General features: G+C 33.5%; 1 protein-coding gene across 2 annotated transcripts in view; it reads left to right on the top strand.

Moving 5' to 3' along the window:
- Positions 1-15270, top strand: part of LOC128998372 (atos homolog protein A-like) — a 64424-nt gene that overhangs the window by 25196 nt on the left and 23958 nt on the right. For both annotated transcript variants that reach the window (XM_054424482.1, XM_054424481.1), the window contains exon 2: positions 14690-14882. In XM_054424482.1, coding sequence (XP_054280457.1) covers positions 14703-14882 — 180 coding nt within the window. In that variant the 5' untranslated portion in view covers positions 14690-14702. The remainder of the gene's footprint in view (positions 1-14689; positions 14883-15270) is intronic.

Genomic DNA, 15270 nt, shown 5'->3' with positions numbered 1-15270 from the left:
TCAGGCGAAGAGAACTTGCTTTGCATTGGAGGACTATCTCTAGCCAAAGCCATACGTTGACAAAATTAAATCACAATTGGTTAGCTCATTGTTTAAAATGCAGTATTTGTAGTCTGTACTGTTGTTGTTTTTAATCAAATAGTGGTTCATCTATCCGGTATTTGACCACTTTTAAAATTATTCTTATGCCAAAGCTAAAGCCAATTCTGGTCATCACTATTTAGAGCATATTGATGACCCGGAAAGTTTTGCGGTGAGCAATTAGGTTCGTAGGATCAATGATATTGCAGTATATCCGCAAACCGGAAACATTTTACTTTTAGATTTAATCCGATGTGAATGTCACTTGGGATTATATCAACAATACACAGAAGCCGAGTACAGTGATAACCCAAACGACTCTCTCTATATTCGAAATTGATGTTACATAGAAAATGTATATATTTAATTTTTTGCATGTTATAGTCCAAATGCTATTCTAAAAATTCATGATGTGATTGATAATGTAAGGTCTTACTTTAGCAATTCAATTATTGTATATTATCCGATATTAATTTCGCACCCGAAGGTCCACCTTCAGTTGGAGTCTAGGAATCCACCCGATGGGTTTCGTAGAAAGTATCACATTTAACACATTACAAATTTCATTCGACACGAATATGGTACAAAGATTAGGAGCAAAAACCATGGTTTTGTAAAAGTATGAGATAACCTCACTTTAGTCAGGGAACACGTTATTTGATTAGTTTCTTACGAGTTCCATGTGTTTTAATGATTGCATAAATAGTATGTTTGCACTTTCGAGTTTGCAGCCTTGTAAGTGGTTTAGTTTTAGTCACTACAGATCGAAGTTACTGAATTATTTTTCACTGAAGACTAATTTTACCTGTATAATTTGGACGCAACGTAACAGAATCTTTCTGTTCAGAATGTTTTTGGTAGTTGAATCAAACAAGATAGCTGGAGCGTGGACTAAATATAAGTCTACCGTTCCCAATTTCTTAACTCCTCTTGCTGTTTCGGTCTAGCCCATTCTGTAGGATAGAGCTCTAATATTCGGATCACTATTCTTTGTAGGGATCACTTTTGTATTACTAAATATCAAAGCATTCGGTGAATTAAAAAAAGTATAAAAGCGACGTTTATACTATAACAGTGTTCGGTATAACATTTAAAATGTGTATAATAGTTTAGTTGTAATTTAAATTGCTCTGCTTGTTTCATAATAGTGCGAAAATATATACAATTGAAGGCACTTTTTTCAGACGTGCAATTAAAAAATGAAACTGAACAGTGTTTAAGAATGTTACTCGGAGTTATTAATTAATTAATTATTTAAGAAATAAAATTATTTAATTTGTTATTTGGTGACATGTGAGAAAAATATACTGCATAAGTTACCTGGATTTATCTTCAGTTCTGATAATTTTCAATCAAAAATCGTCACAATGCTGTCAATTTAAACCGTTTCTCTTTTGAGGAGTTCGGTTGGATTTTATGTTGTTTTCTTTTAGCAAATTTCCCATATAGGGAATAAGCTATTACCTTAGGTCTCGTGGTAAGACCTAGACCCGAGACAGATTTACTTTTTCGTTTTGAGGTCTCCAGAGACCAAAAACACCATCCGTTCATATATGTATATATATCCGTTAGCGCTATAACTAGAGCAAAAATGATCAGATTTTGTACAAACGTGTTTATGGGGGGATCTATGGGGTAAAAATTGATGTTTTCCATTTTTGACCCTAAAAACACAAAATTTCATAATTTCTCTCCAAACCATTTTGTAGAGCTTAAAAAATAATTTTGTAAATTGAAGCGTTGTTGTATGCCCAACGGTTACGGGATAATTTAACTAAAGTGAAATAAAATACTGTGTTGATCAGGTGGGGTGGGAACAATACCTGGAAAATTCATGCTTTTCCAGGATGACACAGAAAACATACTACTATAACCGTAGTATGTTTTCTGTGAGGATGATCACCATAAATAAACTGAGAAAATGCAGAATATTTGATAGATTATTACAAACTAACTTAACATCTTCATGATACACGATAGTCTTCAAAACTTTTTCCATACGATATAATTTTCTTTTTTAATGCGAGTTTCTACATACTGCTATGGCTATACCCCAGCTTCTACTCATTCAGTTTACTCCCCAATTAGCAATCTACAGCTTTCCCTCATAAGTTATTTAACTTCCTGTGGCTGGCTACGATCTTTCTGTACTAAAACTCACCTCTACGGTCAACTTAGGGGGTTTTTACATTTATTGATATAGTACAGTATTTACGTTCAATTACACTGCAGTATAATATAAATTCCTATGTTTTTAATACGACATAGTGTATTTTAATGTATCTTTTTATGTACCTTGCAGGCAACAACTCATTATTAAATAAATAATTTTGTTATCAAAATTTCCATACATACATTGCACTAGGTTTTGATGTACCATGCACATGTACCTTCGTTTTAAATTCTTGAATAGTGACGCAGTTTTATAGATAGATCCGAATCTTCCTTAATTTATAGCTTGGCTGTATTAAGCCATACTTTGACTGCATTGTGAAACAATTTACTCTGCTAATTAACTATTTCAAAATGCTAAATACTATTCGAACGCTTCAGCTTGTAAGAAAAACAAAGAGATTTGAACTGTTTTCAATCAGCTGTTATTGAGCTTACAATAATTGTTAACCCATTTTCGATAGGCTTATTCTTGTTTGGTGTGGATTGATTATCAAACACCAGATTGGTGATTTGACTCGGCCAGTAAGCTTATCTTTTGTTGGAGTACAAAGGTCAGTAGCAAACTTTGCTCAAACATGATTCAGACAATATATTATGTTAGATCCTGCCTGCAACTCTTTGTAGAAGTATTGTGATTCATGTGATGTCAAAAGAATGTAGAAATTCTTTGCGATTAGTCAGATATGATTGGCTAATTTCATTGTTATAGTTTGTTTACATGTGAGTAATAAACTATACTTATGGTTAAATGATCCTGCTGCAGTGAAAGATTGATTGTGTAGAATACAAAATTAATCTTCTGTGTGCGATTCACTTTGAATCCATTCGCATGAACTTACGAAAGATAATAAAACATCACCGTTGCAGCAAACTTGCATACTTGGCGAATTCCTGGTTAATTTATCGAGTTTTCATTCAGAGGATCAAAATTAAAGTAAATTTACACTTGGACTCGGTTCTAATATAAATAACATTATTATAGAAAAGTAGTTAGATTCGCTTGAATTTTTAGGTGACTCAAAATACCCATTTGTAATCGTTATACTTATATATGTATTTTTGTCAATTTGAATTGGCCTGTGTTTTTGTCGTCCGGGGGTCCTAAAAGGTCATTAGACTAGGTCTCGTCATGAAAACTACGGTAAAATTTATACTTTTTTAATCTATACTCGCCATAATGAATCATTTGCAGTGAAATTAAACAACGCACTCAAAAATAAAGTTTTAAATACGCCAGTAACAAGACTTTACTTATAAACTGAATATTTTTAGATATCGATTAAAATACTCAGTTTTTTAAAAAGTGCCGACATATTTCACAACAGAAAACGGAGATGTTCTGTGGTTATTGACCATGATTATAACTCGTAGGAATCTGAGGAAGATGTGATAGGAAGTTATTGTGGCAAGTAACTGATAAGTGTGACGATTTGAGATTTCTTATCGGTTTCACGTGTTGCCACAACCAACAACTGCATCCAAACATATTGTTCCTTGTTTTTGTTTAGGTTCTTGAGATTACAGTTGGCAATTTTGATCAAGTGTCACGGGTTTAAGTGTATATTATGTTACCGGCAAAGTATACAGTATAAATGCATGCAGGTTGAGTTGCCGGCAGAAGGAATGTCCTTGTTTATGTCATCCTAACCTAACCTAACCTACTCATACAGTCAAAGAGAGCCTCCACTTGGTGCAGTTGTGAACGTATTGTGTGGCACCCTGGAGTAGTTGGCGCAATTCAGGAATACCCGACTACCTGACTCAGTGGGCGCAATTAATGCCCGCCCGTTTAACGGGGCTTGTTATCAAAGTTTTTATTACGTGTCTCTCTTTAAAAATACTAAATTTTAATTCACTTCTAATCGGTCTGTAAGCAGTGCAAGCAAGCTATGAAGCATGTTGACGTGTGTTTTAATGTTCAGTAACGTTTCATTATTAGTTTGTTGATTTCTATTAAACATTTGATTTACAAATCGTTATACATTTAAGGGACAAAGATTCTATATATTCTGCTGATCCAGGAAAGATCGTAAATCTCCCCCTTACAGAGAGTTAGTTTATTTAAGGGGGTATTTTAAATCTACTTGGGGGGTGTTATGCTATGGACATTTTAAATATATAGTCACAAAGTATTATATGACGCGCTTATGCAGTAGTACACTACACATAGATGGAAATGTTTAAAGTGATTTTGTTGTGAAGCTATTTCCACTTAGGAGAAAGTGACTAATTTTCAATCTTACTGCACTAATGTGCTTCCCCTCACCTCGAACTGTGGGTAACGAAAGAAGTCTGAAAATATTTGTTATTAGTTTTATACCCCAAAATTATTCCTGCGAAATGACGGAACCCGCTCTGACACCCCGCCAAAAATTGAGATGGATTGCCCCTCGCCATGATGAGGAACAACTTTCTAAACGTACACGGAGCTGAGTCGGGTGTACAGGGCTTGCATGGAATGCGTAACTTTTCCACTGCATTGCGAATCTTCTCTCGGAATTTCATAATCCATCAGTTTTATTTCCGCTTGCTTCTCCCTTTCTCAGAATGATCATGTTCTTAACATTGATAACGCGTTTACGCTTTTTTAGTGGTTTATATTATTATTTAAGATCTTTTTGGTATCATTTAACTATTTTAATATTTGTTCATATTTCCCTATGAATATTATGCAAACAAATCAAATATCGAATCGAGTTGTTATTATGGTGTAAAGTTCTTTATCTCATTATAATGATGACTTGGTGTTGTTAAAATTTCCATAAGTTCGATGTAAAAAATCGAGTCTCTATGTTACTATGAATATACGTAAACAACGAAATTAAATTTTCCATAGATTTATTGAAAATGGTTAGATGTTTTTACTTCTCTCTTATTGGTGTGTTGTGGTCGTTTTACAAAAGCATTAGTTATCCGTTGGTTAATATGAATAGTCAATTTATTTTTGGTATTAGTTTTCATTACAAATTGTGTACATTTAGTTCAATTAGATTGTTATGATAACTTAAACTTGTTTAACATAATCTCCTTCGATGGCTACACACGTTTTTGGTTTACTACGTATACAGATAAATAGGCATATGTCCATCTAGTCGTTTTGTCGACAATGATGCAAAATATCTACTTACTTATAATCTTTTTCTTTTTTACTTACTTATAATCCACAGTTTATAGGTTCGGTACCAAAATGGTGCCATATTCAGACTGACGTGAACAAACGTTGACTAAAACATCGATTAATGATGTACTAATTTGATTATAAATTTAAGGGTTAATTGTCGAACATCATAATAACTCAAAAATAAATAACACACTAAATCACAGAATGTTAAATTAATTAATTAAACATATTAACATATATTCTACGGAAATATGTTAAAATACATAAAACCCATTATCTATTAACAAATATTTAAACTGTTTCATCAATATTTGAGATTATATATAGGTTCAGCAAAAGATGTAAAGTCCTGCGTTCGTCTTATTTGTCGTCTTTCATTATATATTATATATTGTTGACTCGTTGAAAATTCGTTGTCCGAGCAAAATACCTCAGAAAATAGTTGTACAGTAATTTATGATATTTTTCTTAGGTAGTTTTGTTTGTTTCGTTATTAATTTAATATTGTGCACTTGGGTTCAGCACCCAAGGGTTAGGGTTAGGGCTGTTCTTTATCTGTGTAGCTTTCATAACTTGACCTTTTATGAAGTGATTTAATTGTTTGAATTTGGTTTACAATCAATTTAATTTTGTGGGCTAAGGTGAATGTCCAATAATTATGTAGATAATGGAAACTTTGTATTCCCATTACGTGTCAATGTCCATCCTTTGAAATAGCCAGTTCATGCGTTGGGGATGCACAGTTAATTGGTTTTGCATAAATATACAAGTTCCTGTATATTAAATTCCAACCCATTATACATTAGATAAATGTAGCCTATGCAATTAAACTATTCTTGTGCCTTTATACACCTAATGTTTCTTCGCTTGCAACTCTAATCTTATTATTTGCTGTTTGTTATACACATGGTAAAAAAAAGTAATACGCTATTGTTAGCCTGTGCTGAATATACAGTATCTTATGAACGCCGTGTATTATGTACGTGTTCCACTTTATAAAATCAAATTAAACCAAGCACATCCTAATTTTAAAACCCAAAAGTGATAGCCTTAAGAAAATTTTTCGATTTTGAAACTAGAAAAGGACTAAAAAAAATTAATTGTGAAAGTATAAATTAATCCAAATGTTTAAATGATTTTACAAGATGTTTTTGTAAAACATAAGCTGTTATCTAATTATTTATTATTGGTCTACACTTTCAATATTGTTTAAGAGTTGAAATATATTAAGTATACAATCAAACAATTTTATGAAAAATTACTATTGTTCTTTAATCTTGAAAGATGTTTAGGAAACAGTAAAGTAATATACAAGTCCAGTTGTGAACAAACTAAATATTCTAAATATAGTATAGCCTTGAGGTATTTGTTGGGAAAGTCTGAAGCTGCTTGTCAGTGAGCCATTAAAATAGAATCTCGTTTAGTTTAGAGCATTAGAGTAGACTAATGATTACTAAGTCGATCAGAGCTTTGACTGGAAGATTGGTACAAAACTCTTTATTCGTGTGCTGGTTCCATTATTAATTGATAGCAGACTACAGAATACAATATGATGTATAAAAATGTAGTTAGCTAGGTTGTGTAAAATAAATAGATTTATTATTGTATATTCACTTCTTACAAAGGGTTTTGTTATGAATAGAAGATCACAAAGGCACATTCAAATGTGGCTTTTACCGTTATCCACCAACATTATGTTTTATAGGTTGAAATGTTATAATAATTATCTATAAAATATATTTCGGATTAGGGTTTTTTAAGATTGTGATAGGTTAGGTTAGAACCAAGATACAACTTGAAACTTCAATTGCATTATGTAGGTAGTGAAAAAATAGCCGTGTAACGGAAAGGTACCTTTTCAGAGTTTTCAAAAATGTTGAAACGCAATTTTGCACACTACTTAGTCTCCTGAAGTTAACGTTTTATTCACTCTCGAACAAGTAGAAGGTGGAAAATCTTTTTTCCCGTTTTAGCGAATTTCCCTATAGGGAAGTAGCTATTACCGTAGGTGGCATGGTAAGACCTAGGCCCGGGACCGATTTACTTTTTCATTTTGATGTCCCCAGAGGCCAAAAACACCATTCGTTCAAATATATATATATATATATATATATATATATATATATATATATATATATATATATAGATTTATATATAGATATGTGTCCGTGAACGCGATAACTTGAGTAATTTTTGTCCGATTTTGATGAAATTTGGTTTAAAGATGTAAAGCGGGATAAACTTGAATGAGTTCGCGAACCAGTATGATCGGACTATGGGAACAGGGGTTTATGGGGGGTTTTATGGGGGTAAAAATAGGTTTTTCCCATTTTTGACCCTAAAAACACGAACTTTCACAATTTCTTTCTAAACCTTTTTGTAGAGCTTAAAAAACAAATAATTTAGTATATGGAAGCGTTATTATGCGCCTAATGGTTACGGAGAAAATTTTAAAAATTATAATTTTAAAATTCCCATGTTATTCTTATGGAGAATAAGTCAACTGTTGTAGTTTGCTTGTTTATGAACATATTTTGATCAAATTTGGAAAATACATTAATTCCTTACTAAACTATAGTACCTATTAACATTTTACATTAAAAAACACTTCTTTACCCTCCCTACTGCAGCAAACCTAAGTACTCGTTAAACTAATTCTATTTAAATAAGAAATAAATGTGATATTTTTAGTGTAAATCCAATCAGGCAAATGGAAATTCGGTAAGTCTGCAGGTTTGCTGCGACGGGGGTATTTTATTCAATCTCCGTTTGAATTCCCAATCAACAAATTTAAGTCATTAAAGACTATATGCAACACAGCAGACGCACAGGCAGAGTTCGTCTATGTCTGCTGATTCCACAAGACCAATTAATTATAACTAGCTACAAAATTATAAGTTTATTATGTTCGTTTTGCTAGTTGTTGTATAATTCATCATTAAGTTCATAACTTTGTTAATTTTTTTCTTGTTTTGATTATTTTATGTTGTAAACTTTATTAAGTTTACAACAACTTAACTTTATTAAATGTTTACATTTTTTAAGTATAATATTTTATAGTTAAAAATATAAACATTGTACTTTGTAGCAAATTTAAGGGAACAAATAATACATTCATTCATTCCCTAATAGCAAGTTTTACATTATTCATAAATGATACTGTAGTATCAACAATTGAAATTAGTAATTTCAGATAAAAGAAAGTATAAAGTAAAAATATCGTTTTAAAGATATAAAAAATGACGTGCTCATGTAATCATATAAACATCTATGTTAATAGTAACGTAACTGTGGCCTATGTATGTAATACGTACATAGTAACCTGCATATAAATATTGTTGATACCTTGGGAATAGCAAATCACGCGAATTACGAGGGATTTTCTTTTAAAGTATGCAGGATTTGTGTAGCTTTTGCAATCAAAGTTGTTGTAATATTCCGAATGGGTATCCATACACATCATACCATTTGAACTGTATCAATTCATTCGACACGTTTATTTGATCCAATCAAGGAAATATTTTTGGATTGATGTGGTCCAGCAACACCACTAACCGCCCCTCCCCTCCTACTGTGTACACAAAGCCCAGCTGTACAGGGTGATCAGCAATCTTCTATATTCAGAGAATAATAGTTCACACGTCAGAAGCCGTGGCAACCCCGCTGGCACTAAAATCGCTTTAATTTTAGCCTCCACGTTTCCTCCATGTCTTAATTTGGCGTTTTTGTCGTGGTTCCAGAAAGGGAGGGTCGGTTGCGCCAGGGATATTTCGTGCCGCGTTGCGTGGTTGGCAGCGCCGATCACAGCTGACTGTAGGCCTTGAGCTCAACAGCTGATTGTCGATAACTGTCATGGCCGCGCACAGACTCAGTAACTCAAACTTGGGATTCATTTACTTTCAAAGGCCATTGACCCATATGTGCACCCACTGCGTCCCTGTAAAGACTACAACTGACAACACTATACAACATTGTTACCGTCCTTGCATCACTGTATACTAATTGAAGGTCTGCTCTTAGCTCATTGCCAGAGGAAACACGATTCTAGCTAGGCTTTTAAGATTACACAAATAATCACTTTAAGAGTAGAACTGAGTTTACAAAAAATGCAGTATGTTCAATTACATTTTGCTACTCATGGACTGAATAACGATTAGAATATGTCAGTTTTGTGTTAGAACACTGGATTCTTAGATCAAACTGCATAATATAAATATATTTCTGTTATCATTATTCAAAAATCTATAAGCAATTACAGTATATTAAGTTCAAAAATAATATTTTTATTTCGTATTCCTTCTATTCTGTCCCAATAATGTATTTACGTATGTCTAATTGTGTAATGTATTCTTATCATTAATGGGTTACAGTACTAATGGCTTGTTGCCGGATACAAGTAATTCGTTAAATGGAGATGAAACATTGATTAGACTGGAAATCGGACATTAAAAGGAAAACACAATAAGTTTGTGGTAATAAATTTTACCTATTAACTAATAAATATGGTAATATTATGGTATATAGCTTGGGATTTTACCTTCAGAAAATATTTATAAGTGTTCATCGGTTTCATTAGATTAAAGTGAATTTTTTACTGCAAAATAGAGAGAAGATAACCCATGATGAACCGCATTCCCTTGAACCGTGGTACAACAAACAAAGTGAATCACAGCTGTTTCGTTTCTAAACATTGATAAAATAGTTTCTGTTATTAGGAGTATCAATGTTATAAATGAAATGCATGTCCGTAAACAGCCAAGTTGTTTTTAACTAGTTATTTGTATAATCTAGAACTGTATGGTTTCAAAAATATGTTAAATTAAATAGGGAAAACTCGGGAAACGGAGCGAGTGCCGTTCTATTCTTTTTTGCCGTTGGCAAACACTGTCAAAACCGTCAGATAGGCCCGAGTGCCGTTTGATTCCCTAGAGCGTAAGAGTAATTTAGGGGAGGGGTATTAGTGGAAGGTAATGTAGTGGGCAGGATAACGGAGACCGGGTTTCTTAGCTGCCTAATATCGATTCGATTAGTAAATCTCATTCATTTGGTTAGGTTAGGGTTATAACAGTTTCATTTTATCCCTAAAACAAATTTTGCTCATCCCCCCTGGTCGATCTTTTCACCCCCATACCCGCCGCACCATGGAACCAGTCACTGATACCTGGCTGGCACTCGGCCCGCCAAGCCTAGGCTGTAAAATGACCCTCGTCAAAGTGTTTAGGCAAAAGGCACTCGGCCCTGCACTCGGAAAACTGAATACATTCGTAAAAAATGATTAAACAGTTTATAAAAAATGGTTTGAATACTAAATGTTCTAAAACCGGACGCATAAATTATGAAGTTCTGAGTGTAGACCTATAATAGTAAACAATAATTCTGAGGGATATTAAATAACCACTTTTGGTAAACATGGACCTCAAAGGACTCGCGTTGACTTTCTAAATATCACTGCGACGAGTATTTAACATGAAGTAAATATAAAGCTAAGACTGAAAATTCACCAGCCATTGCTAGTTAATTTGAAAACTTGCATCTACATTCTGCGAATTTAGTAATTTATTACATAGTTAAAAATTCAACATAATGCGTGCAGATAAAGTCTGCAAAACTGCCCTCTCCCCTTACTGATGTTGGTGAAAAAATATCTATTTTCAAGGAGGGTTCGTTGACCTCCATAGTATTTCAACAACCAATGGTTTTTATCTTGACCCCTCTTGTAGGTTTTAACGTTCTGGTGTAATTTTTGAATTGCTAAAAAATCTGCAATAATCCAATACAGCCCTTGAACAGTATTGCATAATACAATTACTGTAGGCAACACATCTCGTCTCGACAACAACTTAACTAATTGTTTATCAAGACACACGAGCCGATACCTGTAAAAAATAAAGTTCTGCTCTTCACTTCCGGGTCATACATAACGTGATGTCCTGTGTGGTTACCTATTTTTAATAGTTTTAAGTACAACTTACATTCCCGTAATTTTTATTTGTGTTGTTACTAACGACTCCCACTTGAAAAATGCTGTTTTTGTATTGCACTACCGGATGATGCAGTAACAGAAAACATGTGAATAATCACGTACTGTAGTAGTTAAAGTAAACAGCATATATTAGTCAACCTTTGAACCTCTCTGTTGGAGCAATATTTGTACAGACTCGGAGGCGAAGGACACAGACAACAAAGGGACGTTTCCTTTGTTCCCAGGAATGTACTTCTCTGGATTTAACTGCGTGCCTTCCAAACAATCGATTCAAACTAGCTGCTGGCTGCTGTGTGTTGCGTGTGGCAGGCAAACCCTTGAAGGCGCTTAAAAATACATTGCTCTCCCTGCTTTCAATTGGATTGTAAATACAGTCAATTTTAATTTAGTTTTTGCTCTATTCACGTTTTCTCCATATTGGTTGATCAGTGAGATTTATTTTTGACACCTAAATCTAATGCACAATATGTTATTTTATTTTGCTTTTAGCGAATTTCCCTTTAGGGAAGTAGCTATTACCGTAGGTGGCACGGTAAGACCTAGACCCGGGACCGATTTACTTTTTCATTTTGATGTCCCCAGAGGCCAAAAACACTATTCGTTCAAATTTTTATATATGTATATATATATATAGACTTATATATATATATATATATATATATATATACGTCCGTGAACGCGATAACTTGAGTAATTTTTGTCCGATTTTGATGAAATTTGGTTTAAAGGTATAAAGCGGGATAAACTTGAATGAGTTCGCGAACCAGCACGATCGGACCATGGGAACGGGGCTTTACGGGGGGTTTTATGGGGTAAAAATTGGTTTTTCTCACTTTTGACCCTCAAAACACAAAATTTCCCAATTTCTCTTCAGACCTTTTTAAAGAGCTTAAAAAAACCAAATAATTTAGTATATAAAAGTATTTTTGTTCGATTATTAGTAACAGAGAAAATTAAAAAAATTGTAAATTTAAAATTCCCATGTTATTCTTATGGAGAATATTGTCAAATGTTGTAGTTTGCTTGTTTATGAATATATTTTGATCAAACTTGGCAAATGTATTTATTTTGTACTAAGCTATCAATATTTTACTCAAAAACACACTTTATTAGTTTCCTTGTAGCAGCAAACCTAGGTACTCTTTAAACCTAATGTTATTAAAATATATTTAACTGAAAATCAATTCAGACAAATGGAAATTCGCTTAGTCGGCAGGTTTGCTGCGGCGGGGGTATTTCATATTTGTTTGTCATTTAGCGTAAAAGTAAAACTGGCTTTTTATAACCTAATTTGTCATCTGAACTGCGTCGCCAATTTTTTATAGAATTTAATTAGTTAATTTAATGTATTTCGTTTATAAAAATATTGTTATTTTTTTACCTCAAATGTACACGTTTTATACATTACATCGCGATAGACAAGATGATTCCAAGAATAAATTTGTTGCACGTGTTGGTGCAAGTATATATGACATACAGTTTTATGAAAAAATATAATTAGGCCTACTTGACATTAACCTCAAACTAACATTTTAATTAATTTTGGTTTTATAATAAACCATTTACGTAACTGATTTAGCAACGTTAACTGAGATAGTAATGTAGAATGTAAAAATATAGGTAGTAATAAGAGTTAATTTGTAAAAACACGTTATAAAATGCCATAAGACTTTTGACATTGAAGTATTTTTTTATACTCGCTCCAGAAATGCATTTAAAATTACGTTATGACATACTCCACAAAGAAATCCTAGTTAAAACTAGAAGTTAACCATTCCGAGCTTAAATTAATCAACTCAATTTGTTTTCCTTAAACACATTGTTTATGGATATATTTTGGTCTAACTTAACAAATTTATATACTTTATACTAAGAACAGCTCTGAATTATTTTTACGGTGATTTTATGTCTCAAAGTCAAAGGATAAGGTAGATTGATAGTTTTAAACACTGTTCTAATGTGTTATTCAATCCCTTCCAATAACATAGCTTTACCACCTTTTTATCTTTTGTGGTGGATTTAAATGAGCTGTCTTTTGTTGGAAAGATAATTGTGTATTTTACTCTTCTGCAATTGATAGGTTTAGGTTCATAAACTAATCTTCTTCATACATTTTTAAACTCGTGTACCTTTTAATAGTAAAAGGTACTATTGTTTCTCATTTTTCCTTGATACCTCCCCAAACTTGTACATCAATGTTTTTTACTTTTGCTCTTAACTAGAACATGTGTACCTTAAACATATTTTTTCTTTCATTTTATACTTAACATACCCTTGAAATTGTATTCCTTGTATCACTGATTCTATCTGTTCCTTCTTAATTTATCCTGAACCTTGAGTAACTTTTATAACTGTTTATAACTTTTACTATTTATACTTTCCAGAACTTGTCCATCTTTTACAAAATTTTCTATAATTCCTACTTCACTTATTGTGGAACCTATATAACCTGTCTCACTGTTTCTAACATTCCCTTTTAATATTCCCAATCTTGAAACGTGTGTACCTTTTATCTCTTCAAGCTTCGTCCACACATGGCAATTTGCCTGCGGAAACGTTGTCTGCCGACTGTCTCCGGAGTGTTGCTATTTTATCTCCAGTAAGTCGGCCAACTGTCGGTGTTTCTGGAGACAAAATACAGTATTTTCTGTTTCCCGTTTGAATGGGAAACACGGACACAAGAGACCTCAAGTCTGCATGTGTGGACGTGTCTGGAGACAGGAGACTGGATACAAGCCGAAGGTGTTCAACATTCAGCCCATTTAGTTAGACTGCAAAGCGGTAATATTAAGATTTTTGGGTGGTAATAAAAGAGCTGGATTGAGTTTCTTGAAAGTTTTGGAATTAGTTTTCAATGATTATCATTATATAACATTTTATTGAATCGGTCGTCTTTTCAAGTTTGAAATCTTAAGACCAACAAATCCCAGAAAAATTTAAATATCTTTAGAAGTCAACCTTGTGAAGATCCTAAATCCTCCACCTAATCTGAAGGTCTGATAGAAGATTGCCATAGTACGAACCTTGCTCGAGAAAATGTTGGGTCCATCATCATCTCTTCCTAGATTCATTAGGCCCATGGTTCAGAAAAATAAAGCCTGTACAGGATATAATTACGTTCTCCTCAGTCACCATACCAACAAACATGGAAACACTGGCTGGCTAGTGTGGACGCAAAACACATCGGAAACTTTTATCCGAAACTGTGTTGACAGACTGTCTGCCGACTCAGTCTCCATGTGTGGATTAGGCTTTATATACCTTTTATCTTTGTTTCTGTCTTTTCCTGCCTCTTATTCAGGAACTCATGTGCATTGTTTTCTGTCCAGGAACCCAGGAGAGATGCATTGCTCAAGGATGGAGGATGGGGTGGAGGCTTTTGTAGAGCTGGGGACTCTGATAGTGGAGGGGAGGTTGCCAGCTGAAGGAACAGCTCGGGGGTACAATGAGGGACCACACTGTCCACGAGCCCCACCAACACCACAGCTCAACCCACACCAATGTGATCCAGCTGACTTCTTGGTACATCTTAACTTGTTTACTTCCAAAAAAGTGTTTCCAGGGTGTCTAAAGATCCTCAAGTTCCCTTCCCAATACTTCAGTTTTGTCTTGGATATTCCCCAAAACCACATAATTTTATATTGTATCCCTGATTCCTTATAACTTAATGTAAATCTTTCAACTTGTTATCAAAGCAGTACAAATCTTCTGAACCAAGAGCTACATGCTGATTTGGTAAAGGTTTTTTCTTTGTGAGTTTGAGCACTAGAAGAGTATGGTTAGTGGTAGGCCTATATACCTTTAAAATGTTTAATTTAACGTACACAAGAAAGGCATATTGTTAATATATATAGGTTGATTTTGTTGTAAAAAAACATATTGTATATCAAACTGTAATTTGAGAAAGTAA

The sequence above is a fragment of the Macrosteles quadrilineatus genome, unplaced genomic scaffold, assembly GCF_028750875.1.
Source record: "Macrosteles quadrilineatus isolate MER2022 unplaced genomic scaffold, UCM_ALF_1.0 Scaffold_7__1_contigs__length_78375512, whole genome shotgun sequence".
In the NCBI taxonomy this organism is placed as follows: Eukaryota; Metazoa; Arthropoda; class Insecta; order Hemiptera; family Cicadellidae; genus Macrosteles; species Macrosteles quadrilineatus.
The sequence above is the reverse complement of the archived record's forward strand: the minus strand, read 5'-3'. Positions and strand labels throughout refer to the sequence as shown.